The sequence below is a fragment of the Mobula birostris genome, chromosome 6 (genome assembly GCF_030028105.1).
Source record: "Mobula birostris isolate sMobBir1 chromosome 6, sMobBir1.hap1, whole genome shotgun sequence".
In the NCBI taxonomy this organism is placed as follows: domain Eukaryota; kingdom Metazoa; phylum Chordata; class Chondrichthyes; order Myliobatiformes; family Myliobatidae; genus Mobula; species Mobula birostris.
In genome coordinates this window covers 360,813-384,327 of record NC_092375.1, presented here as the reverse complement: position 1 = coordinate 384,327, position 23,515 = coordinate 360,813, and the positions used below count along the sequence as shown (strand labels likewise).

Below are 23,515 nucleotides of genomic sequence, written 5' to 3'. Positions count from 1 at the left end.
AGTTGATGTAGATAGGTTTTTTCCATTGAAAATGGGGGAGATTCAAACAAGAGGACATGAGTTGAGAGTTAAAGGGCAAAAGTTTAGGGGTATCATGAGGAAGAATTTCTTTACTCAGAGAGTGGTAGCTGTGTGGAACGAGCTTCTAGCAGAAGTGGTTGAGGCAGGTTCAACGTTGTCGTTTAAAGTTAAATTGGATAGATATATGGACAGGAAAGGAATGGAGGGTTTTGGGCTGAGTGCAGGTCGGTGGGACTAGGTGAGAGTAAGAGTTCAGTACGGACGAGAAGGGCCGAGATAGCCTGTTTCCATGCTGTAATTGTTATATGGTTAATTTTATATGGATTTCAGTAAGGCATTTGATAAGGTTTCCCATCTGAGGCTCATTCAGAAAGTAAGGAGGCCTGGGATGCAAGGAGACCTTGCATTGTGGATCCAGAACTGGCTTGCCTACAGAAGGCATAGGGTGCTTGTGGATGGTTTGTATCCTGCATAGATGTCAGTGACCAGCAGTGTTCCGCAGGGATCTGTTCTGGGACCCCTCCTCTTTGCGATTTTTATAAATAACCTGGATGAGGAAGTAGAAGGGTGGGTTAGTAAGTTTGCTGATGATACAAAAGTTGGGGGTGTTGTGAATAGTCTAGACAGTTGTCAGAGGTTACAGCAGGACATCAGTAGGATGCAGAACTGGGCTGAGAAGTGGCACATGGACTTCAACCCAGTGTGAAGTGGTTCATTTTTTGAGGTCAAATTTGGGGACAGAATATACCATTAATGGTAAGACCTCAGCAGTGTGGGGGATCAGCAAGATCTTGGGGTCCATGTCCACAGGATACTCTAAGCTGCTGCACAGGTTACATAGAATAGTACAGCACAGTACAGGCCCTTCGGCCCACAATGTTGTGCCGACCCTCAAACCCTGCCTCCCACATAAGCCCCCGCCTTAAGTTCCTCCATATACCTGTCTAGCAGTCTCTTAAACTTCACTAGTGTATCTGCCTCCACCACTGACTCAGGCAATGCATTCCACGCATGAACCACTCCCTGGGTAAAAAACCTTCCTCTAATATCCCCCTTGAACTTCCCACCCCTTACCTTAAAGCCATGTCCTCTTGTATTGAGCAGTGGTGCCCTGGAGAAGAGGCGCTGGCTATCCACTCTATCTATTCCTCTTATTATCTTGTACACCTCTATCATGACTCCTCTCATCCTCCTTCTCTCCAAAGAGTAAAGCCCTAGCTCCCTTAATCTCTGATCATAATGTACACTCTCTAAACCAGGCAGCATCCTGGTAAATCTCCTCTGTACCCTTTCCAATGCTTCCACATCCTTCCTATAGTGAGGTGACCAGAACTGGACACAGTACTCCAAGTGTGGCCTAACCAGAGTTTTATAGAGCTGCATCATTACATCGCGACTCTTAAACTCTACCCCTCGACTTATGAAAGCTAACACCCCATAAGCTTTCTTAACTACCCTATCCACCTGTGAGGCAACTTTCAGGGACCTGTGGACATGTACCCCGAGATCCCTCTGCTCCTCCGCACTACCAAGTATCCTGCCATTTACTTTGTACTCTGCCTTGGAGTTTGTCCTTCCAAAGTGTACCACCTCACACTTCTCCGGGTTGAACTCCATCTGCCACTTCTCAGCCCACTTCTGCATCCTATTGATATCTCTCTGCAATTTTTGACAATCCTCTACACTATCTACAACACCACCAACCTTTATGTCATCTGCAAACTTGCCAACCCACCCTTCTAACCCCACATACAGGTCGTTAATAAAAATCACGAAAAGTAGAGGTCCCAGAACAGATCCTTGTGGGACACCACTAGTCACAATCCTCCAATCTGAATGTATCCCCTCCACCACCACCCTCTGCCTTCTGCAGGCAAGCCAATTCTGAATCCACCTGGCCAAGCTTCCCTGGATCCCATGCCTTCTAACTTTCTGAATAAGCCTACCGTGTGGAACCTTGTCAAATGCCTTACTAAAATCCATATAGATCACATCCACTGCACTACCCTCATCTATATGCCTGGTCATCTCCTTAAAGAACTCTATCAGGCTTGTTAGACACGATCTGCCCTTCACAAAGCCATGCTGTGTGTCCCTGATCAGACCATGATTTTCTAAATGCCCAGAGATCCTATCTACAAGAATCTTTTCCAACAGCTTTCCCACCACAGACGTAAGGCTCACTGGTCTATAATTACCCGGACTATCCCTACTACCTTTTTTGAACAAGGGGACAACATTCGCCTCCCTCCAATCCTCCGCTACCATTCCCGTGGACAAAGAGGACATAAAGATCCTAGCCAGAGGCTCAGCAATCTCTTCTCTCGCCTCGTGGAGCAGCCTGGGGAATATTCTGTCAGGTCCCGGGGACTTATCTGTCTTAATGTATTTTAACAACTCCAACACCTCCTCTCCCTTAATATCAACATGCTCCAAAACATCAACCTCACTCATATTGTCCTCACCATCATCAAGTTCCCTCTCATTGGTGAATACCGAAGAGAAGTATTCATTGAGGACCTCGCTCACTTCCACATCCTCCAGGCACATCTTCCCACCTTTACCTCTAATCAGTCCTACCTTCACTCCTGTCAGCCTTTTTTTCTTCACATAATTGAAGAATGCCTTGGGGTTTTCCTTTACCCTACTCGCCAAGGCCTTCTCATGCCCCCTTCTTGCTCTCCTCAGCCCCTTAAGCTTCTTTCTTGCCGCCCTATATTCCTCAATAGACCCATCTGATCCTTGCATCCTAAACCTCATGTATGCTGCCTTCTTCCACCTGACTAGATTTTCCACCTCACTTGTCACCCATGGTTCCTTCACCCTACCATTCTTTATCTTCCTCACTGGGACAAATTTACAGTGTTGTTAAGAAGATATATGGTGGGTTGGCATTCATCAACCGTGGGACTGAGTTCAAGAGCCGTGAGGTAATGTTACAGCTATACAAGACCTTAGTTAGACCCCATTTGGAGTACTGTGTTCAGTTCTGGTCACTTCATTATAGGAAAGATGTGGATACTATAGAAAGAGAGTGCAGAGGAAATTTACATGGATGTTGATTGGATTGGAGAACATGCCTTTTGAGGATGGGTTGAGTGAACTTGGCCTTTTCTCCTTGGAGTGATGGAGGATGAGAGATAACCTGATAGAGGTGTATAAGAGGCATAGATCGTGTGGATAGCCAGAGGCTTTTTCCCAGGGCTGAAATGGCTAACATGAGGGGGCATAGTTTTAAGGTGCTTGGAAGTAGGTACAAGTGGGATGTCAGAGATAAATTTTTCACACAGAGTGATGGGTGCATGGAATGCACTGCCAGTGAAGGTGATAGAGGTGGATACAAAAGGGTCTTTTAAGAGACTCTTAGATAGCTTGGAAAAATAGAGGGCTAAGTGGTCGAGAAATTCTTGGCAGCTTCTTGAGTAGGTTACATGGTAGGCAGAACATTGTGGGCTGAAGGGCCTGTAATGTGCTGTATAGTTTCTGTGTTCTATGTTCTATGAAACACCTTGACTGCACACAGTTCTCCAAAAACAGATCTCCATTTAACTAATGATGTGACAACTAAAACCATTTGGCTGTACCAGTGATGATTTTGTGTGTCATATTAAAAGGGGGAGATTACTTATGCAATCAACTATTTTGTGTTTTATATTTGTAATTAATTTAGATCACTTTGTAGAAATCTGTTTTCACTTTGACATGAAAGAATCTTTTTCTGTTGATCGGTGTTAAAAAAAAAACAAATTAAATTCACTGTGATTGAATGTTGCAAACAATAAAACATGAAAACTTCCAAGAGAGGTGAATTCTTTTTATAGGTACTGTAAATATACACATATATACTTACCGTAGCTCCCATTTCTTTTTCTACTATGTATTGCATTATACTGCTACCTCAAAGATAACAAATTTCACATTTGCTGTGACATTAAACCTGGTTCTGATTCTGATTCTGTCATCCGACCTCAGATTCCCCAAAGTGCAACACTTCATACTTACCTGGATTAAACTCCATGTGCCACCTCTTGGCCCACTTATTACATAGAAACATAGAAACATAGAAAATAGGTGCAGGAGGTGGCCATTCGGCCCTTCGAGCCTGCACCGCCATTTATTATGATCATGGCTGATCATCCAACTCAGAACACCGCCCCAGCCTTCCCTCCATAGCCCCTGACCCCCGTAGCCACAAGGGCCATATCTAACTCCCTCTTAAATATAGCCAATGAACTGGCCTCAACTGTTTCCTGTGGCAGAGAATTCCACAGATTCACCACTCTCTGTGTGAAGAAGTTTTTTGTCATCTCGGTCCTAAAAGGCTTCCCCTTTATCCTCAAACTGTGACTCCTCATTCTGGACTTCCCCAACATCGGGAACAATCTTCCTGCATCTAGCCTGTCCAATCCCTTTAGGATTTTATACGTTATTCGGAGAAGGAAGTCTGAGAATCGGAGCGGGAGTGCGGAGGAAGCCATTTTTGAATTTTTCGGTTTTTTTTCCATCGGCGTTCAGAAAGGCGGGACTATGCAGGCGTGTGAAGTCAGGCAGTGAAGCGCGGAAGATTTAAAAGGAACAGAGCCTTATACAGCGGGCGGCGGAGTGAGCCGGGAGCAGAGTGAAGGCTTAAGGGCTTCGGCTCAACAGGCTTAGGTGGAAACGGGCGAGTCGAAGAGGGTTTGGTATTCATTTTTTGTTGTTATTTGAGGAGAGGGATAGTATGAGTGTGAGGGCAGCTTGTTGTTCTCGGTGCCAGATGTGGGAGGCCCTGGAGTCTCCAAGCCTCCCGGACGTCCACATCTGCGCCAGGTGCACCGAGATGCAGCTAAGGGACCGCGTTAGGGAACTGGAGCTGCAGCTCGATGACCTTCGTCTGGTCAGGGAGAGAGAGGAGTTACAGGCAGGTGGTCACACCGGGGCCACGGGAGGCGGACAAGTGGGTCACGGTTAGGAGGGGGAAGGGGAAGAGTCAGGTAATAGAGAGTACCCCTGTGGCTGTGCCCCTTAACAATAGGTACTCCTGTTTGAGTACTGTTGGGGGGGGGGGAAGCTTACCTGGGGGAAGCAACAGTGGCCGTGCCTCCGGCACCGAGTCCGGCCCTGTAGCTCAGAAGGGTAGGGAAAGGAAGAGGAGGGCAGTTGTAATAGGGGACCCGATAGTAAGGGGGTCAGATAGGTGATTCTGTGGACGCAGTCCAGAGACCCGGATGGTAGTTTGCCTCCCTGGTGCCAGGGTCCGGGATATTTCTGAACGAGTCCAAGATATCCTGAAGTGGGAGGGTGAGGAGCCAGAGGTCGTGGTACATATAGGTACCAATGACATAGGTAGGAAAAGGGAAGAGATCCTGAAAGGAGAATATAGGGAGTTAGGAAGGGAGCTGAGGAAAAGGACCACAAAGGTAGTAATCTCGGGATTACTGCCTGTGCCACGTAACAGTGAGAATAGGAATGCAATGAGGTGCAGGATAAATGCGTGGCTGAGGGATTGGAGCAGGGGACAGGGATTCAAGTTTTTGGATCATTGGAACCTCTTTTGGCTCAGGTGTGACCTGTACAAAAAGGATGGGTTACACTTGAATCCTAGGGAGACCAATATCCTGGCGGGGAGATTTGTGAGGGCTACTGAGGTGACTTTAAACTAGAATGGTTGGGGGGTGGGAATCAAATTAAAGAGGCTAGGCGAGAGGAGGTTAGTTCACAACAGGGGGATGGGAACAAGTGCAGAGAGTCAGAGGGGTGTAAAATGAGGGTAGAAGCAAAAAGTAGTAAGGTGAAAAGTAAAAGTGGCAGGCTGACAAATCCAGGGCAAAAATCAAAAAGGGCCACTTTTCAACATAATTGTATAAGGGCTAAGAGTGTTGTAAAAGCGAGCCTGAAGGCTTTGTGTATCAATGCAAGGAGCATTCGTAACAAGGTGAATGAATTAAAAGTGCAGATTGTTATTAATGAATATGATATAGTTGGGATCACAGAGACATGGCTCCAGGGTGACCAAGGATGGGAGCTCAACATTCAGGGATATTCAACATTCAGGAGGGATAGACATGAAAGAAAAGGAGGTGGGGTAGCATTGCTGGTTAGAGAGGAGATTAACGCAATAGAAAGGAAGGACATTAGCCCGGAGGATGTGGAATTGATATGGGTAGAGCTTTATAACACTAAGGGGCAGAAAACGCTGGTGGGAGTTGTGTACAGGCCACCTAACAGTAGTAGTGAGATTGGGGATGGTATTAAACAAGAAATTAGAAAAGTGTGCAATAAAGGAACAGCAGTTATAATGGGTGACTTCAATCTACATATAGATTGGGTGAACCAAATTGGTGAGGGTGCTGAGGAAGAGGATTTCTTGGAATGTATGCGGGATGGTTTTTTGAACCAACATGTCGAGGAACCAACTAGAGAGCAGGCTATTCTAGACTGGGTTTTGAGCAATGAGGAAGGGTTAATTAGCAATCTTGTCGTGAGAGGCCCCTTGGGTAAGAGTGACCATAATATAGTGGAATTCTTCATTAAGATGGGGAGTGACATAGTTAATTCAGAAACAAAGGTTCTGAACTTAAAGAAGGGTAACTTTGAAGGTATGAGACGTGAATTTGTTAAGATAGACTTGCAAATGACACTTAAAGGGTTGACGGTGGATATGCAATGGCAAGCATTTAAAGAACGCATGGATGAACTACAACAATTGTTCATCCCAGTGTGGCAAAAGAATAAATCAGGGAAGGTAGTACACTTGTGGCTGACAAGGGAAATTAGGGATAGTATCAATTCCAAAGAAGAAGCATACAAATTAGCCAGAAAAAATGGCTCACCTGAGGACGGGGAAAAATTCAGAGTCCAGCAGAGGAGGACAAAGGGCTTAATTAGGAAAGGGAAAAAAAGATTATGAGAGAAAACTGGCAGGGAACATAAAATCTGACTGTAAAAGCTTTTATAGATACGTGAAAAGAAAAAGATTGGTTAAGACAAATGTAGGTCCCCTACAGACAGAAACAGGTGAAGTGATTATGGGGAGCAAGGAAATGGCAGACCAATTGAATAACCACTTTGGTTCTGTCTTCACTAAGGAGGACATAAATAATCTTTCAGAAATAGTAGGGGAGTGAGATGGAGGAACTGAGGCAAATACATGTTAGTAGGGAAGTGGTGTTAGGTAAATTGAAGGGATTAACGGCAGATAAATCCCCAGGGCCAGATGGTCTACATCCCAGAGTGCTTAAGGAAGTAGCCCAAGAAATAGTGGATGCATTAGTGATAATTTTTCAAAACTCTTCAGATTCTGGACTAGTTCCTGAGGATTGGAGGGTGGCTAATGTAACCCCACTTTTTAAAAAAAGAGGGAGAAAGAAACCGGGGAATTATGGACCGGTTAGCCTAACATTGGTGGTGGGGAAAATGCTAGAGTCAGTTATCAAAGATGTGATAACAGCACATTTGGAAGGCGGTGAAATCATCGGACAAAGTCAGCATGGATTTGTGAAAGGAAAATCATGTTTGACGAATCTCATGAAATTTTTTGAGGATGTAACTAGTACAGTGGATATGGGAGAACCAGTGGATGTGGTATATTTGGATTTTGAAAAGGCTTTTGACAAGGTCCCACACAGGAGATTAGTGTGCAAACTTAAAGCACACGATATTAGGGGTATGGTATTGATGTGGATAGAGAATTTGTTGGCAGACAGGAAGCGAAGAGTGGGAATAAACGGGACCTTATCAGAATGGCAGGCAGTGACTAGTGGGGTACCGCAAGGCTCAGTACTGGGACCCCAGTTGTTTACAATATATATTAATGACTTAGACGAGGGAACTAAATGTAGCATCTCCAAGTTTGCGGATGACACGAAGCTGGGTGGCAGTGTTAGTTGTGAGGAGGATGCTAAGAGGATGCAGGGTGACTTGGATAGGTTAGGTGAGTGGGCAGATGCAATTTAATGTGGATATATGTGCGGTTATCCACTTTGGTGGTAAAAACAGGAAAACAGATTATTATCTGAATGGTGGTCGATTAGGAAAAGGGGAGGTGCAACGAGACCTGGATATCATTATACACCAGTCATTGAAAGTGGGCATGCAGGTACAGCAGGCGGTGAAAAAGGTGAATGGTATGCTGGCATTCATAGCAAGAGGATTCGAGTACAGGAGCAGGGAGGTACTACTGCAGTTGTACAAGGCCTTGGTGAGATGTGCAGTTTTGGTCCCCTAATCTGAGGAAAGACATCCTTGCAATAGAGGGAGTACAAAGAAGGTTCACTAGATTGATTCCTGGGATGGCAGGACTTTCATATGATGAAAGACTGGATCGACTAGGGTTATACTCGTTGGAATTTAGAAGAATGATGGGGGATCTTATTGAAACGTATAAAATCCTAAAGGGATTGGGCAGGCTAGATGCAGGAAGATTGTTCCCGATGTTGGGGAAGTCCAGAACGAGGGGTCACAGTTTGAGGATTAAGGGGAAGCCTTTTAGGACCGAGATTAGGAAAAACTTCTTCACACAGAGAGTGGTGAATCTGTGGAATTCTCTGCCACAAGAAACAGTTGAGGCCAGTTCATTGGCTATATTTAAGAGGGAGTTAGATTTGGCCCTTGTGGCTAAAGGGATCAGGGGGTATGGAGAGAAGGCTGGTACAGGGTTCTGAGTTGGATGATCAGCCATGATCATACTGAATGGCGGTGCAGGCTCGAAGGGCTGAATGGCCTACTCCTGCACCTATTTTCTATGTTTCTATGTTTCAATAAGATCTCCCCTCAATCTTCTAAATTCCAGCGAGTATAAGCTTAGTCGGTCCAGTCTTTCATCATATGAAAGTCCTGCCATCCCAGGAATCAATCTGGTGAACCTTCTTTGTACTCCCTCTATTGCAAGGATGTCTTTCCTCAGATTAGGGGACCAAAACTGCACACAATACTCCAGGTGTGGTCTCACCAAGGCCTTGTACAACTGCAGTAGTACCTCCCTGCTCCTGTACTCGAATCCTCTTGCTATGAATGCCAGCATACCACTCACCTTTTTCACTGCCTGCTGTACCTGCATGCCCACTTTCAATGACTGGTGTATAATGACACCCAGGTCTCGTTGCACCTCCCCTTTTCCTAATCGACCACCATTCAGATAATAATCTATTTTCCTGTTCTTGCCACCAAAGTGGATAACCTCACGTTTACCAACATTAAATTGAATTTGCCCACTCACCTAACCTATCCAAATCACCCTGCATCCTCTTAGCATCCTCCTCACAGCTAACACTGCCGCCCAGCTTCGTGTCATCCGCAAACTTGGAGATGCTGCATTTAGTTCCCTCGTCTAAGTCATTAATATATATTGTAAACAACTGGGGTCCCAGTACTGAACCTTGCGGTACCCCACTAGTCACTGCCTGCCATTCAGTTAAGGTCCCGTTTATTCCCACTCTTTGCTTCCTGTCTGCCAACTAATTCTCTATCCACATCAATACCTTACCCCCAATACCGTGTGCTTTAAGTTTGCACACTAATCTCCTGTGTGGGACCTTGTCAAAAGCCTTTTCAAAATCCAAATATACCACATCCACTGGTTCTCCCCTATCCACTCTACTAGTTACATCCTCAAAAAATTCTATGAGATTCGTCAGACATGATTTTCCTTTCACAAATTGAGGCGGGAGGAGAAGATGGCAGCGCAACGCAGCGTGTGTAGCTCTCTGGTGAAAATGATATCATATCCGTTAAATAGGGGCCGTGGACAATTCTGATTTGATGGAGAATGGACGTGAAATCACAGAGGAACATCTGGAGAAATTTCTGAAACGCCCGTTCGCTGCTGTCGTTACTATGTGGTCGTGAGTCTTTCGGAGGGTAGCCCTCAAAATCCCCAGCCTTGCCTGCTTTTGGCGACCGAGAAGGAGGTCAAATTGTTCGGACGGAGATGGCGCTCAGTACTCGGTGTCGGAGAGCTGATCAGAGCTCGAAGTTTTCAGATGATTCAGAGTCGGATTGTAGTCGGCATGGGAGGGAGAGTTTTTCTTCCTTCTCACGTCTGCGTGAGATGTGGGACATTTGAGAAACTTTTAACTTCACTGTGCTCACGGACTTCTTCATCAAGTTAGGGTATTGTTACACTGTTTGTAACTATATGTTATAATTATGTGGTTTTGTCAGTTTTTTTCAGTTTTGGTTTGTCCTGTGTTTTGTGACATCACACCGGAGGAAATAAAGTATCATTTCTTAATGCATGCATTACTAAATGACAATAAAAGAGGACTACGTGTCTTCATAATCAAAATCCATGCTAACTTTGTCCGATGATTTCACCACTTTCCAAATGTGCTGTTATCACATCTTTGATAACTGACTCTAGCATTTTCCCCACCACCGATGTCAGACTAACCGGTCTATAATTCCCCGGTTTCTCTCTCGCTCCTTTTTTAAAAAGCAGGGTTACATTAGCCACCCTCCAATCCTCAGGAACTAGTCCAGAATCTAAAGAGTTTTGAAGAATTATCACTAATGCATCCACTATTTCTTGGGCTACTTCCTTAAGCACTCTGGGATGCAGACCATTTGGCCCTGGGGATTTATCTGCCTTTAATCCCTTCAATTTACCTAACATTACTTCCCTACTAACATGTATTTCCCTCAGTTCCTCCATCTCACGAGACCCTCAGTCCCCTACTATATCTGGAAGATTATTTATGTCATCCTTAGTAAAGACAGAACCAAAGTAGTTATTCAATTGGTCTGCCATGTCCTTGTTCCCCATGATCAGTTCACCTGTTTCTGATTGTAAGGGACCTACATTTGCCTTAACCAATCTTTTTCTTTTCACATATCTATAAAAGCTTTTATAGTCAGTTTTTATGTTCCCTGCCAGTTTTCTCTCATAATCTTTTCTCCCCTTCCTAATTAACCCCTTTGTCCTCCTATGCTGGACTCTGAATTTCTCCCAGTCCTCAGGTATGCCGCTTTTTCTGGCTAATTTGTATGTTTCTTCTTTGGAATTGATACTATCCTTAATTTCCCTTGTCAGCCACGGGTGCACTACCTTCCCTGGTTTATTCTTTTGCCAAACTGGGATGAACAATTGTCGTTCATCCATGCGATTGCATATCCACCGTCAACCCTTTAAGTATCATTTGCCAGTCTATCTTAGCTAATTCACGTCTCATACCTTCAAAGTTACCCTCTTTACGTTCAGAACCTTTGTTTCTGAATTAACTATGTCACTCTCCATCTTAATGAAGAAATCCACCATATTATGGTCACTCTTACCCAAGGGGCCTTGCACGACAAGATTGCTAACTAACCCTTCCTCATTGCTCAATACCCAGTCCAGAATGGCGTGCTCTCTAGTTGGTTCCTCAACATGTTGGTTCAGAAAACCTTCCCGCATACATTCCAAGAAATCCTCTTCCTCAGCACCCTTACCAATTTGGTTCACCCAATCTATATGTAGATTGAAGTCACCCATTATAACTGATGTTCCTTCGTTGCACACATTTCTAATTTCCTGTTTAATGCCATCCCCAACCTCACTACTACTGTTAGGTGGCCTGTACACAACTCCCACCTGCGTTTTCTGCCCCTTAGTGTTATGCAGCTCTACCCATATTGATTCCACATCCTCCCAGCTAATGTCCTTCCTTTCTATTGCGTTAATCTCCTCTCTAACCAGCAATGCTACCCCACCTCCTTTTCTTTCACGTCTATCCCTCCTGAATGTTGAATATCCCTGAATGTTGAGCTCCCATCTTTGGTCACCCTGGAGCCATGACTCTGATCCCAACTATATCATATTCATAAATAACTATCTGCACTTTCAATTCATCCACGAGAAGAGGTTTTTATTCACCCAGATAGTTAGAATGTGGAATGCTGACAGGGTGGTGAAAGCAAAGATTCCTACAACATTCAGGCTGTAACGAGACTGAATCAATAAGGTACAGAAGGCTGAGTGTGATGAGATAAAATCACTGTGCCGTGTCAGTGTGATGAGACAAACGAGTAAGGAAAAGATGTCAAAGGAGGTTTTCCCACGTATTACCTCATTCAAGGTGTCATCAATTTGCTTTAGCTCTTCGTAGTGATTCCGTGAATCTCTCAGTGGTTGCACCATGGAATCTTCGATCTGTGGGAAAAGCTGAGCAGCGGAAGGTGTCATCAATAAACAGCTATAAGTATTGGGTGAAAATCAATGAAATCAGAACACTGGACCTAGGGTAAGGGTCAAGGGTCGCTCTTTTCACCAGGCCTTGGGTGAGGGTCAGGGCCTCACTGTCCACTGGACCTTGGCGAGGGTCAGGGACTGGCTATGTCTGCCGGGCCTTGGTGAGGATCAGAGCCTCGCTGGGTCTGCCGGGCCTTGGGTGAGGGTCAGAGCCTCACTCTGTCCACTGGACCTTGGCGAGGGTCAGGGCCTCGCAATGTCTGCCGGGCCTTGGGTGAGGGTCAGAGCCTCACTCTGTCCACTGGGCCTTGGTGAGGGTCAGGCCTCACTCTGTCCACTGGACTTGGTGTGAGAGTCAGGGCCTCAATCTGTCGGACTGGGGAGGCCTTCAGCATTTCAAACTTTTACAAAGTTTGAGGGCACAAGAAGAGACATGACTTGGGTCTCTGGTGAAACAGCTTTTGTCATAAGAGAGCTTAATTAGATGAGGCCTTTGCTGATGAATTTAGAGGAATGAACAGTGATCTCAGTACAGTCATGGGTTTCCAGAGACTGATGGTCACTTGGAGGTTTCTTGGGAATGGTGATCTCAGGCTTAGCAGAGTAGTTGAAGGGTGCTTCCTCTCAATAGTATGTCAGGAGCCAGGAATCACAGTCTTAAAAGGTCAACCATTTAGGTTTGAGAATGATAATAAATTTCTTCAGCCAGCAAGTGGTGACTCTGAGCAAGAGTTGTGGGGTCTCCATTTTCTGGAGCAGGGAAGCATTGCTGATGCTGAAGATCAATCATCCATGATCTCAGTAACTGGAGTTGTAGGAGGAGCTTAGGAGGACACAATGGCGCTTAACAGTGACTCCTTCGCTTGCATCTTCGGAAACAACCCTATTTCCATCTTTAATATCTCTATTTTTCACTTTCAGGGTTCTTTTGAAGACCCTGACCTGGAGTTACAAGCTGATTTTGGTTCTTTGCAGAAATGGACCCGCTCTTAGGGTCTCACGACTGGCCATTATTCAATCTGTCAAAGATGTAGCCGAGGAGATTAGCTCGCCTTTGGAGTTCTGGGATCTCAAGGCTCTGGAGATGGGCGGACCAAAGGTCCGTGTCTCAGCAGGAAATCAGTGTTTCATGGGAGACGGAAGATCTCTGGCTGTGACCCGAGATCTTTGGGCACAGAGCTCAGAAAAAGCGATGCAACAGACTTTTAACACCATAAGTTGGCAAGTTGTTTGTTATGTCTCCCGTCTCGCTGTGAAACAGAGACATTTCTTTCTCCCTTCTTAGAGAGAGAGAGAGAGAAAGAGAGAGAGAGAGCCTGTGGTATGTCAAATACCAGGTGAACGAGTAGTGTTTGGGGTACTGCAAGTCTGTGTCTTTGCTGTTGATTTGCTGCACGCTTGAGTGCTCAGTGGTGGGTGCCAATGCTTTTTTTTGTGCTGGTGGGGGAGAGGGGATCATCACTTTGCTGCTGCTTGTGTGCAGGAGGGAGGGAGCTGGGGGGGTGCTTTGGGGCTCTAACATTTAACCATCATTCATCCTTTGGGACACCCCTCTGTTTTCATGGATAGTTGCAAAGAAAAAGAATTTCACAATTGATATTGTACACATTTCTCTGACATTAAATGTACCTTTGAAACCATTATAAGCTTGAGGGTCTGAATGGCCAGCTGCTGTTCTTATGACCCCTGTTCATGTGTGTGTGTGTGTGTATATACACATTTGCCTACATGACCATTATGTGTGTGTATATACACATTTGCCTACATGACCAGTGTGTGTATGTGTGTATATACACATTTGCCTACATGACCAATTGATTCACCCTCTTCTTACTCACTTTCATCACCGTCTCAAACAATGGGATCAGCACAAAGTTGATGAAGCCGATCTGGGCTGTGGCTTTGGTCACCTTGTCCCTGTCCATGAAAGGTGCGACAGGGAGACCCTCTGCTTTCTCCCGATCGCTCTGCAATGGAACAGTTCCAGAGGGAGTCAGTAAATCTGGATCGGAAGGGATCTATGGGGGCAGGGAGAGGGAGGGATTTTGGGGGGCATGAATAATCAATGGAAGTGGTTGGATTTTGGGAAGGATTTTGATTTGGACATCATGATTAATTCCTGTGAGTAATATTTATTTTGGGGAACAGATTGATTGAATGAGGAGCGAATGGACCATTAGTTGTGGGGGCAACACACACAAAAAGCTGGAGGAACTGGGCAGCATCTATGGAAATGAGTATAGTCAACGTTTCAGACCGTGGCCCTTCAGCAGGACTGGAGACAAAAGATGAGGGTGATAGGGGAACGGGAAGAGGGAGGGGTGAAGAACTGGGAAGTTGATCAGTGAAAGAGATTCATGGCTGGAGAAGCGGAAGTCCAATCGGGGAGAACAGAAAGCCATGGAAAAAAGAAAAGGTGGGTGGTGGGGGGGAAGGAGCACCAGAAGGAGGTGATGGACAGGCAAGGAGATAAAGTGAAAGAAGGAAAAGAAGATGGGGAATGGTGAAAAGGGGAGCCATTAATGGAAGTTTGAGAAATCGATGTTCATGCCATCAGGTTGGAGGCTATCCAGACGGAATATAAGGTGTTGCTCCTCCAACCTGAGTGTGGGCTCATCACGTGAGTGGAGGAGGACAAGGACAGACATTTCAGAATGGGAATGGGAAGGGGAATTAAAATGGGTGGCCGCTGGGAGATCCCGCGTTTTCTGGCAGACAGAGAGTAGGTGCTCGATGAACCGGTCTCCCAATCTATGTCGGGTCTCCCCGATATACAGGAGACTACACGGGGAGCACCGGACACAGAAAATGACCCCAACAGACTCACAGGTGAAGTGTCACCTCACCTGGAAGGCCTGTTTGGGGCTCTGAATGATATTGAGGGAGGAGGTGTAGGGCCAGGTGTAGTACTTGCTCCACTTGCAAGGATAAGAGTCACTGGGAGATCAGGGGGAGGGACAAATGGAGAAGGGAGTCGCGTAGGGAGCGATCCCTGTGGAAAGCAGAAAGGTGGGGGAGGAAAAGATCTGCTTGTTGGTGACAGAAGTTGCAGAGAATTACGTGCTGGACGTGGAGGCTGGTGGTGTGGTAGGTGAGGACAAGAGGAACCCTATCCATGGTTGGGTGGCAGAAGGATGGGGTAAGGGCAGACATGCGTGAAATTGAAGAGACGCAGTTGAGGGCAGGGTTGATTGTGGAGGAAGGGAAGTCCCTTTCTTTGAAGGAGGAGGACATTTCCTTCATTTTGGAATAAAAAGCCTCATCCTGAGAGCAGATGCGATGGAGATGGAGGAATTGAGAGAAGGGGACAGTGTTTTTACAAGTTACAGGATGGGAAAAGGTATAGTCAAGGTAGCTATGGGAGTCTGTGGGTTTATAATAGGCATCAGTAGATGTGCTGTCCTCAGAGACAGAGACAGAGAGATGGAGAAAGGGGAAGGAGGTGTCAGAAATGGACCAGGTAAATTTGAGGGCAGGAAGCAAGGGGGTGAAGTTGACAAGTTCCATATGGGTATAGGAAGCAGCACCAATGCAGACGTCGATGTAGTGTAGGAAAAGTGGGGGGGCATCTACCAGTGTAGGCTATTTCCATTTCCAACACCTCCCTCCCCTTTCTCAATCTCTCTATCTCTGTCTCTGGAGACAACTTATCGACTGATGTCTATAATAAACCCCCAGGCATGTAAAAATGCTATCCCCTTCCCTCAATTCCTCTGTCTCCACCGCATCTGCTCTCAGGATGAGGCTTTTCATTCCAGAATGAAGGAGATGTCCTCTTCCTTCAAAGAAAGGGACTTCCCTTCCTCCACAATCAATCCTGCCCTCAACCGCATCTCTTCAATGTCACGCATGTCTGCTCTTACCCCATCCTCCTGCCACCCCACTAGGAATAGGGTTCCTCTTATCCTCATTTACCACACCACCAACCTCCATGTCCAGAACGCAATTCTCCGCAACTTCCGCCATCTACAATGGCATCCCACCAACAAGCAGATCTTTTCCTCCCCGTTTCTGCTTTCCGCAGGGATCACTCCCTAATCGACTCCCTTGTCCATTCATCCCTCCCCCTGATCTCCCAGTGGCTCTTATCCTTGCAAGTGGAGCAAGTACTACACCTGGCCCTACACCTCCTCCCTCAATATCATTCAGAGCCCCAAACAGGCCTTCCAGGTGAGGCGACACTTCACCTGTGAGTCTGTTGGGGTCATTTTCTGTGTCCGGTGCCCCCGGTGTGGTCTCCTGTATATCGGGAAGACCCGACATAGGTTGGGAGACCGGTTCACCGAGCACTTACTCTCTGTCTGCCAGAAAACGCGGGATCTCCCAGCGGCCACCCACTTTAATTCCCCTTCCCATTCCCATTCTGAAATGTCAGTCCCTGGCCTCTACTGCTGCAATGAGGACGCGGTCCGGTTGGAAAAGCAACCCCAGATTTCTGTCCGGGTTGCTTCCAACCTGACAGCATGAACATCGATTTGTTGAACTTCAGGTGATTGTGGCCCCCTCTTGCTCACCATCCCCCATTCCCATTTCCTCTCTTACCTTATCTCCTTAATTGCCCATCACCTCCCTCTTTTTCTTCCATGGCCTTCTGTTCTCTCCTGTCAGATTCCCCCTTCCCCAGCCCTTTATCTCTTTCATCAATCGACTTCGCAGCTCCTTACTTCATCCCTTCTCCCCTCCCGGTTTCACATGTCACCTACTACCTTGCATTTCTTCCTCACCCCCCCCACTCTTACTCTGATGCATCTCCTCCATTTCCCGCACTTCAACCCTCACCCCATCCTCCCGCCATCACAACAGGGACAGAGTTCCCCTTTCCTCACCTACCACCCCACCAGCCTCCGGATCCAACACATTATCCTCCGCAACTTCCACCACCTTCAACAGGACCCCACCACTAAGCACATCTTTCGCTCTCCACCCCTCTCTGCTTCCACAGGGATCGGTCCCTCCGCGACTCCCTGATCCACACGTCCATCCCCACTGATCTCCCACCCAGCACTTATCCCTGTAAGCGTAAGTGCTACACCTGTCCCTACACCTCCTCTCTTGCCACCATTCAGGGCCCCAAACAGTACTTCCAGGTGAGGCAACACTTCCCTTGTGAGTCTGTTGGGGTCATCTATTGCATCCGGTGCTCCCGGTGCGGCCTCCACATCGGTGAAACCCGACGCAGATTGGGGGACCGCTTTGTCGAGCACCTCTGCTCCGTCTGCCACAACAGACAGGATCTCCCGGTAGCCACACACTTCAACTCTGCTTCCCACTCCCATTCAGATACGTCCATACGTGGCCTCCTCTACTGCCATGATGGGGCTAAACTCAGGTTGAAGGAGCAACACCTCATATACCATCTAGGTAGTCTCCAGCCCCTTGGTATGAACATAGAATTCTCCAACTTCTGGAAATTCCCTCCCCCTCCCTTCCCCTATCCCTATGTCACTCTGTCCTCTCCCCCAGCTGCCTATCACCTCCCTCATGGTTCCACCTCCTCCTACTACCCATTGTGTTTTCCTCTATTCCTTCTTCACCTTTCCTGCCTATCCCCTCCCTGCTTCCCCACCCCCACCCCTTTATCTTTCCCCTTACTGGTTTTTCACCTGGAACCTACCAGCCTTCTCCTTCCCACCCTCCCCCCGCCTTCTTTATAGGGCCTCTGCCCCTTCCCTCTACAGTCCTGACGAAGGGTTCTGGCCCGAAAAGTTGACTGATCGTTTCCACGGATGCTGTCTGACCTGCTGAGTTCCTCCAGCATGTTGTGAGTGTTGCTTTGACCCCAGCATCTGCAGATTATTTTGTGTTTCTGATGTAGCGGTATTTCAGTGGAGCAAGGGAAATGACAGTGGTATGAGAGAGGATTTGGTCAAAGTAAACTGGAAGGAGCTGCTGGCAGGGATGTCAGCAGAGCAGAAATGGTGCGAGTTTCTGGGGAAAAACGAGGAAGGTGCAGGACATGCGTATTCCAAAAATGAAGAAATACTCAAATGGTAAAATAGTACAACTGTGGCTGACAAGGGTAATCAAAGCTATTGTAAAAGCAAAAGAAAGGGCAAACAACAAAGCAAAAATTAGTGGGAAGATAGAGGATTGGAAAGTTTTTAAAAACATACAGAGAACAACTAAAATTATTAGAAGGGAAAAGATGAAACATGAAAGCAAGGTAGAAAATAATATCAAATTGGATAGTAAAACTTTTTTTAAGTATGTTAAAAATAAAATAAAAATGAGAGTGGATATAGGACCACTAGAAAATGAGGCAGGAGAAATAATAACGGGGGACAAGGAGATGGCTGCTGAACTAAATGAGTATTTTGCGTCAGTCTTCACTGTGGAAGACACCAGCAACATGCCTGATGTTGTAGTGTGTGAAGGAAGAGAAGTGGGTGCAGTTACTGTTACAAGAGAGAGGCGCTCAAAAAGCTGAAAGACCTAAAGGTACATATGTCACCCAGACCAGAGGAACTGCACCCTAGGGTTCTGTAAGAGGTAGCGTTAGAGATTATGGTGGCTTTGGAAATGATCTTTCAAAAATCATTGGACTCTGACATGGTGCCAGAGGACTGGAAAATTGCAAATGTTGCTCCACTCTTTAAGAAAGGAGGAAGGCAGCCGAAAGGAAATTATAGACCAGTTAGCCTGACCTCAGTGGTTGGGAAGATGTTGGAGTCAATTGCTAAGGATGAGGTGATGGAGTACTTGGTGACACAGCACAAGATAGGACAAAATCAACATGATTTCCTTCAGGGAAAATCCTGCCTGACGAACCTGTTGGAATTCTTGGAGGTGATCACAAGTAGGATAGATAAAGGGGATGCAGTGGATGTTGTATATTTGGACTTTCAGAAGGGCTTTGACAAGGTACCACACATGAGGCTGCTTACCAAATTAAGAGCCCATGGTATTACAGGAAAGTTACTAACATGGTTAGTATATTGGCTGATTGACAGGAGGCAGCAAGTGGGAATAAAAGGATCCTTGTCCGGTTGGCTGCCAGTGATTAGTGGTGTTCTGCAGGGGTCGGTGTTGGGACCACTTCTTTTTATGCTGTATATAAATGATATAGTTGATGGAATAGATAGCTTTGTTGCCAAGTTTGCAGATGATATGAAGATTGGCAGAGTGGCAGATAATGTTGAGGAAACAGGTAGGATGCAGAAGGACTTAGACAGATTAGGAGAATGGGCAAGAAAGTGGCAAATGAAATACAATGTTGGAAAATGCATGATCATGCACTTTGGTAGTAGAAATAAATGTGATGAATTTGTGGAATTTGTTGCCACATGCAGCTATGGAGGCCAGGTTGCTGGGTGTATTTAAGGCAGAGATTGATAGTTTCTTGATTGGTCATCAAAGATTACGGGGAGAAGGCTGGGAACTGGGATTGAGGAGGAGATAGAAAAATAGGATCATCCATGATTGAATGGCAGAGCGGACTCATTGGGCCAGATGGCCAAATTCTGCTCCTATGTCTTACGGTCTTCTTGGGTGTCAATATCTCCGAGGAACCCAACGTATCAATACGGCTACAAAGGAGGTATGACCGCAGCCATAATTCACTAGGAGTGTGAGGATATTTGGTATGTCACAAAAGATTCTTGCAAATTTCTACAGATGTACCGTGGAGAGCATTCTAACTGGCTGCATCACCGTCTGGTGTGGGGGGTGGGGATGGTAGTGGGGGAGCTACTGTACAGGATCGAAATAAGCTGCATAGAGTTGTAAACTTAAGTCAACTCCAGCACAGGCACTACCCTTCGTAATATCCACAACATCTTCAAAGAGCAATGCCTCAAAAAGATGGCATTCATCATTAAGAACCTCCATCACCCAGGACCTGCCTTGTTCTCATTGTTACCATCACGGAGAAGTCACACACTCAGCAATTCAGGAACAACTTCTTCCCCTCTGCCATCCAATTTCTGAATGGACATTGAACCCTTGAACACTACCTCACTACTTTATATAGAACATAGAACATAGACCATAGAATAGTATAGCACAGTACAGGCCCTTTGGTCCACAATGTTGTGCCGACCCTTAAACCCTGCCTCCCATATAACTCCCCACTTCAATTTCCTCCATATACCTGTCTAGTAGTCGCTTAAATTTCACTAGTGTACCTGCCTCCACCACAGACTCAGGCAATGCATTCCACGCACCAACCACTCTCTGAGTGAAAAACCTTCCTCTATTATCCCCCTTGAACTTCCCACCCCTTACCTTAAAGCCATGTCCTCTTGTATTGAGCAGTGGTGCCCTGGGGAAGAGGCGCTGGCTGTCCACTCAATCTATTCCTCTTATTATCTTGTACACCTCTATCATGTCTCCTCTCATCCTCCTTCTCTCCAAGGAGTAAAGCCTAGCTCCCTTAATCTCTGATCATAATGCATACCCTCTAAACCAAACAGCATCCTGGTAAATCACCTCTGTACCCTTTCCAATGCTTCCACATCCTTCTTATAATGAGGCGACCAGAACTGGACACAGTACTCCAAGTGTGGCCTAACCAGAGTTTTATAGAGCTGCATTATTACCTCGCGACTCTTAAACTCTATCTCTGCACCTATGAAAGATAACACTCTATAAACTTTCTTAACTACCCTATCTACCAGTGAGGCAACTTTCAGGGATGTTTGGACATGTACCCCCAGATCCCTCTGCTCCTCCACACTACCAAGTATCCTGCCATTTACCTTGTACCCTGCCTTGGAGTTTGTCCTTCCAAAGTGTACCACCTCACATTTCTCTGGGTGAACTCCATCTGCCACTTCTCAGCCCACTTCTGCATCCTATCAATGTCTCTCTACAATCTCCGACAATCCTCTACACTATCCACAACACCACCAACCTTTGTGTCATCTGCAAACTTGCCAACCCACCCTTCTACCCCAACATCCAGGTCGTTAATAAAAATCACGAAAAGTAGAGGTCCCAGAAATGATCCTTGAGGGACACCACTAGCCACAACCCTCCAATCCAAATGTACTCCCTCCACCACAACCCTCTGCTTTCTGCAGGCAAGACAATTCCGAATCCACCTGGCCAAACTTCCCTGGATCCCATGCCTTCTGACTTTCTGAATAAGCCTACCGTGTGGAACCTTGTCAAATGCCTTACTAAAATCCATATCGATTGCATCCACTGCACTACTCTCATCAAAATGCGTGGTCAACTCCTCAAAGAACTCCAGCAGGCTTGTTAGACACAATCTGCCCTTCTCAAAGTCATGCTGATTGTCCCTGATCAGACCATGATTCTCTAAATGTCCATAGATCCTATCTCTAAGAATCTTTTCCAACAGCTTTCCCCCCACAGACACTATAATTACCAGGACTATCCCTACTACCATTTTTGAACAAGGGGACAACATTTGCCTCCCTCCAATCCTCCGGTACCATTCCCGTGGACAACGAGGACATAAAGATCCCAGCCAGAGGCTCAGCAATCTCTTCCCTCGCCTCGTGGAGCAGCCTGAGGAATATTCCGTCAGGCCCCGGAGACTTCTCCGTCTTAATGTATTTTAACAACTCCAACACCTCCTCTCCCTTATTATCAACATGCTCCAGAACCAAAGGAAATGGGGGAGATCTTAAACAGGTTTTTTGCGTCTGTGTTTACTAAGGAAACTGGCATGAAGTCTATGGAATTAAGGGAAACAAGTAGTGAGATCATGGAAACTGTACAGATCGAAAAGGAGGAGGTCCTTGCTGTCTTGAGGAAAATTAAAGTGGATAAATCCCCGGGACCTGACAGGGTGTTTCCTCGGACCTTGAAGGAGACTAGTGTTGAAATTGCAGGGGCCCTGGCTGAAATATTTAAAATGTCGCTGTCTACAGGTGAGGTGCCGGAGGATTGGAGAGTGGCTCATGTTGTTCCGTTGTTTAAAAAAGGATCAAAAAGTAATCCAGGAAATTACAGGCCAGTAAGTTTAACGTCGGTAGTAGGTAAGTTATTGGAGGGAGTACTAAGAGACAGAATCTACAAGCATTTAGATAGACTGGGACTTATTAGGGAGAGTCAACATGGCTTTGTGCGTGGTAGGTCATGTTTGACCAATCTACTGGAGTTTTTCGAGGAGGTTACCAGGAAAGTGGATGAAGGGAAGGCAGTGGATATTGTCTACATGGACTTCAGTAAGGCCTTTGACAAGGTCCCGCATGAGAGGTTAGTTAGGAAAATTCAGTCGCTAGGTGTACATGCAGAGGTGGTAAATTGGATTAGACATTGGCTTGATGGAAGAAGCCAGAGAGTGGTGGTAGAGAATTGCTTCTCTGAGTGGAGGCCTGTGACTAGTGGTGTGCCACAGGGATCAGTGCTGGGTCCATTGTTATTTGTCATCTATATCAATGATCTGGATGATAATGTGGTAAATTGAATCAGCAAGTTTGCTGATGATACAAAGATTGGAGGTGTAGTAGACAGTGAGGAAGGTTTTCAGAGCCTGCAGAGGGACTTGGACCAGCTGGAAAAATGGGCTAAAAAAATGGCAGATGGAGTTTAATACTGACAAGTGTGAGGTATTGCACGTTGGAAGGACAAACCAACGTAGAACATACAGGGTTAATGATAAGGCACTGAGGAGAGCAGTGGAACAGAGGGATCTGGGAATACAGATACAAAATTCCCTAAAAGTGGAGTCACAGGTAGATAGGGTGGTAAAGAGAGCTTTTGGTACATTGGCCTTTATTAATCGAAGTATTGAGTATAAGAGCTGGAATGTTATGATGAGGTTGTATAAGGCATTGGTGAGGCCGAATCTGGAGTATTGTGTTCAGTTTTGGTCACCAAATTACAGGAAGGATATAAATAAGGTTGAAAGAGTGCAGAGAAGGTTTACAAGGATGTTGCCGGGACTTGAGAAACTCAGTTACAGAGAAAGGTTGAATAGGTTGGGACTTTATTCCCTGGAGCATAGAAGAATGAGGGGAGATTTGATAGAGGTATATAAAATTATGATGGGTATAGATAGAGTGAATGCAAGCAGGCTTTTTCCACTGAGGCAAGGGGAGAAGAAAACCAGAAGACATGGGTTAAGGGTGAGGGGGGAAAAGATTAAAGGGAACATTAGGGGGGGGCTTCTTCACACAGAGAGTGGTGGGAGTATGGAATGAGCTGCCAGACGAGGTGGTAAATGTGGGTTCTTTTTTAACATTTAAGAATAAATTGGACAGATACATGGATGGGAGGTGTATGGAGGGATATGGTCCGTGTGCGGGTCAGTGGGACTAGGCAGAAAATGGATCGGCCAGCCAAGAAGGGCCAAAAGGCCTGTTTCTGTGCTGTAGTTTCTATGGTTTATATGGTAACATCAATCTCACTCATATTGTCCTCACCATCATCAAGTTC

General features: G+C 46.0%; 1 protein-coding gene across 1 annotated transcript in view; it reads right to left on the bottom strand.

The window, feature by feature from the left end:
- The window catches only part of pde9aa (phosphodiesterase 9aa), a 267,251-nt gene that overhangs the window by 46,884 nt on the left and 196,852 nt on the right, over positions 1-23,515 (bottom strand). Inside the window, exons 18-19 of the mRNA XM_072262191.1 lie at positions 14,005-14,133; positions 12,044-12,139 (exon numbers count right to left, since the gene is read on the bottom strand). Coding sequence (XP_072118292.1) covers positions 12,044-12,139; positions 14,005-14,133 — 225 coding nt within the window. The remainder of the gene's footprint in view (positions 1-12,043; positions 12,140-14,004; positions 14,134-23,515) is intronic.